The 2,750-nt window shown below is 35.6% G+C and overlaps 1 protein-coding gene across 1 annotated transcript; it reads left to right on the top strand.

The window, feature by feature from the left end:
• Nucleotides 1-1,113: 1,113 nt before the first annotated feature.
• Nucleotides 1,114-2,426, top strand: LOC145097188 (F-box/kelch-repeat protein At3g06240-like). Its single transcript, XM_079034709.1, has one exon. It carries the CDS (start codon nt 1,247-1,249, stop codon nt 2,348-2,350), a length of 1,104 nt encoding a protein of 367 aa, XP_078890835.1. The 5' UTR covers nt 1,114-1,246; the 3' UTR covers nt 2,351-2,426.
• Nucleotides 2,427-2,750: the final 324 nt, after the last annotated feature.

The following is a 2,750-nucleotide window of genomic DNA, read 5'->3' as shown; positions in this document are numbered from 1 at the left end:
CGCCACCTTCGTTACATTTAACATTACCATCAATACCAAAGTATGGATAATTTGCTAGTTCGACATAATGAAAATTTCATTCTATTGGCTTTTGATGTGGAACTACTTGCATTTGACGTGGAGGTACAACCGTTTGATATGGTAAAACCAGTATTTGAAATGGTGTTACCGACATTTGATATGGTACCACCGGCTGAAATGGTGTTACCGACATTTGATATGGTACATAATATCCATGACGGACATAGTGAATTTGTCAATACGTATACTTGTTTTCATAAACAACTTGTAACTTTAATTGTTGTTGTAACCATGTTCTATATGCAACATATCCACAAATATTGTGAGGATTATTTAGAGAGATATGCATACATGCTTGATTGTTGCTACCTCTTCCGCTGAATCTGTTCTCAACACGTCTTTTTCCTCTTCTGCTACCGGACCCTCTTCAACTACTAGATCGATTCTCACCAACAACATATCTATTTATATCTATTTGCGACATTGTATTGGAGATGCTATGTCTCATCCAACAAATCATATGAGTTGAAATATGTTTAATAATCTTCTTTAAACGCTTTACATAACCTTCATCGTTATCTGTATAACATATTACATTGTCCGGAGTTGAATATGATATTAGATTTGTCGTCTAATCCAACCATCTTCATGACTAATTTGTATATTTATGTGAAATTTATATCTACAAGAATTTCAATATCAAAGTTTATATCAAATGGCGTAACCTACATCAATTCTCTATTTTTTATAAACAATCTCTAATCTAATATGTACGGATTTTTGCAATATGAATTTTGATTTTCTTAATACAGTTTCTGAATTTCATAGTCATGACAAGATACTACATGTTTTTTCAAAAAACAAAAAGGAAAAAAAATCACGGGCATGTTATTATTTATTTATTTTTTTTTTGCAGCCAATGACGTCCGAAGCGATGTCGATTTTGATTTTTCCAAAAATATTAGAACACACTTTTTGCATATGACCGATTTTCGCAAATGCTCATCTTGATTTTTTTTTGACTATGATAATAACTATAAAAAATAATTAATTAATGGAATTCATTTTGATATACTAATTACATTGCCTAAATGAAAATACAAAAAAATTTATACCGGAGATCATCTCTGTAACGTAAAATATGTAGAGTTTCCATTCAAACGGCAACGTCGGAATCTCCTCCATTAGCCCTAGAAAATACCTCGCCTCTCCACCGCTGTCGTAGATGTCTGCAATGAATAATCTTCCGCCGGATATTATCGAAGCAATACTCCGGCGCCTGCCGGAGAAATCCCTCGGCCGGTTCAAATCCGTATCAAAACAATGGTGCTCGCTAATTTCCGATCCCCAATTCATCAAAACCCATCTCCATCAACACAACCACCATAAAACCAGTAAATTGATTCTCGTTTCCGATACAAAATGCCTCTACTCAATCGATATCAACGAAATTGTTCCACATCTCAAAAATGACGAAATACCCGCAACCGGAAATGAAATAACTTTCCGGCCACAATCGATCAGGTGGGAAGGTATCTTGGGGTCCTGCAACGGGCTCGTTTTAGCCATAGACGAAGATGACAGACTCTATCTCATGAATCCAACCACACGTAAGATCTCGAAACTTCCCCTTTCCCCTTTTGCACTCCCGATTAGTGAGAGTTTTGAAATGTATGGATTTGGCTACGATTCATCCACGGATGATTACAAAGTAATCGCTATTTCTTTCTGGGACACCGACAACGAGCATAATCCTGATTGCACCGATATGTTCGTCAATGTCTATACCCTGAGCAACAATTCATGGAGGAAATTGCCTAATTCTCCTTATGATCATGCTGTGGGCCATCTCGTTAGTGGGGTTCTCGTCAATGGGAGCCTTCACTGGTTAACAAGCACACGACCCAATTACTCATCAACCATTATTGCGTTTAATTTAGCAAACGAGAAGTTCAAAGAAATTGAATTACCTGATTCGATTGATAACTACAAAGCTGTTTTCAACGAGCTTGTTGTTATTGGTGGGAAGCTTTGTCTTTTTAACCAACTGGGTAATGATTTGTGGGTGATGGAGGAGTATGGAGTTGGTATGTCTTGGACCAAGGTTTCCATCCATGGAGTCGATATAGATAATGTGAAGCCTATTTGTTCAGTTGAAGACAGCAATCGGGATATTGTTATGGGTGATGAAGATGGAGTTATTATATACAATGTTGATGATAGAGTATGCAGAAATGTAAGGATCCTAAGGGGTCCAACTAGATTCACCATTGGAGGTACGTATGTTGAAAGCCTTGTATTACCTACATACATCAGAGAAATACCATAAACTTGCAGTTTTCTTTCTGTAATAAATTTATAATCTTCTTGTCTTGATATATATATGTTGTGGTATTCTTACATTCTATGACCTGTTTGGTTGTTGTTACTTTTAATGTGAATTTGTCTAAATAAATAAAGTGTATTTGCATGTAAGGCCCCTAATTGAGTTATTTCAGTTCATCTGTTTATTTTTTGTGAGTTACCCATTTCCTCCTAACATTCCTTTACACAATCAAGGGTAATTAATAACCAAATGTGAAGACGCATATATCGATACAATCACAACTATCTGAATTATATAGAACATGGGATAAAACAACAAGTTGAGATGCGATTTGATAATATGGTGATAAAATTTTAGCAAATACATAAGTATCTAATGGAAGAGAATAAAGTTGACCTCCATG

The sequence above is a fragment of the Lactuca serriola genome, chromosome 4 (genome assembly GCF_051521515.1).
Source record: "Lactuca serriola cultivar US96UC23 chromosome 4, Lser_US96UC23_V15, whole genome shotgun sequence".
NCBI lineage: Eukaryota > Viridiplantae > Streptophyta > Magnoliopsida > Asterales > Asteraceae > Lactuca > Lactuca serriola.
Note: the sequence above shows the minus strand (reverse complement) of the source record. Positions and strands in the feature narration are given on the sequence as shown.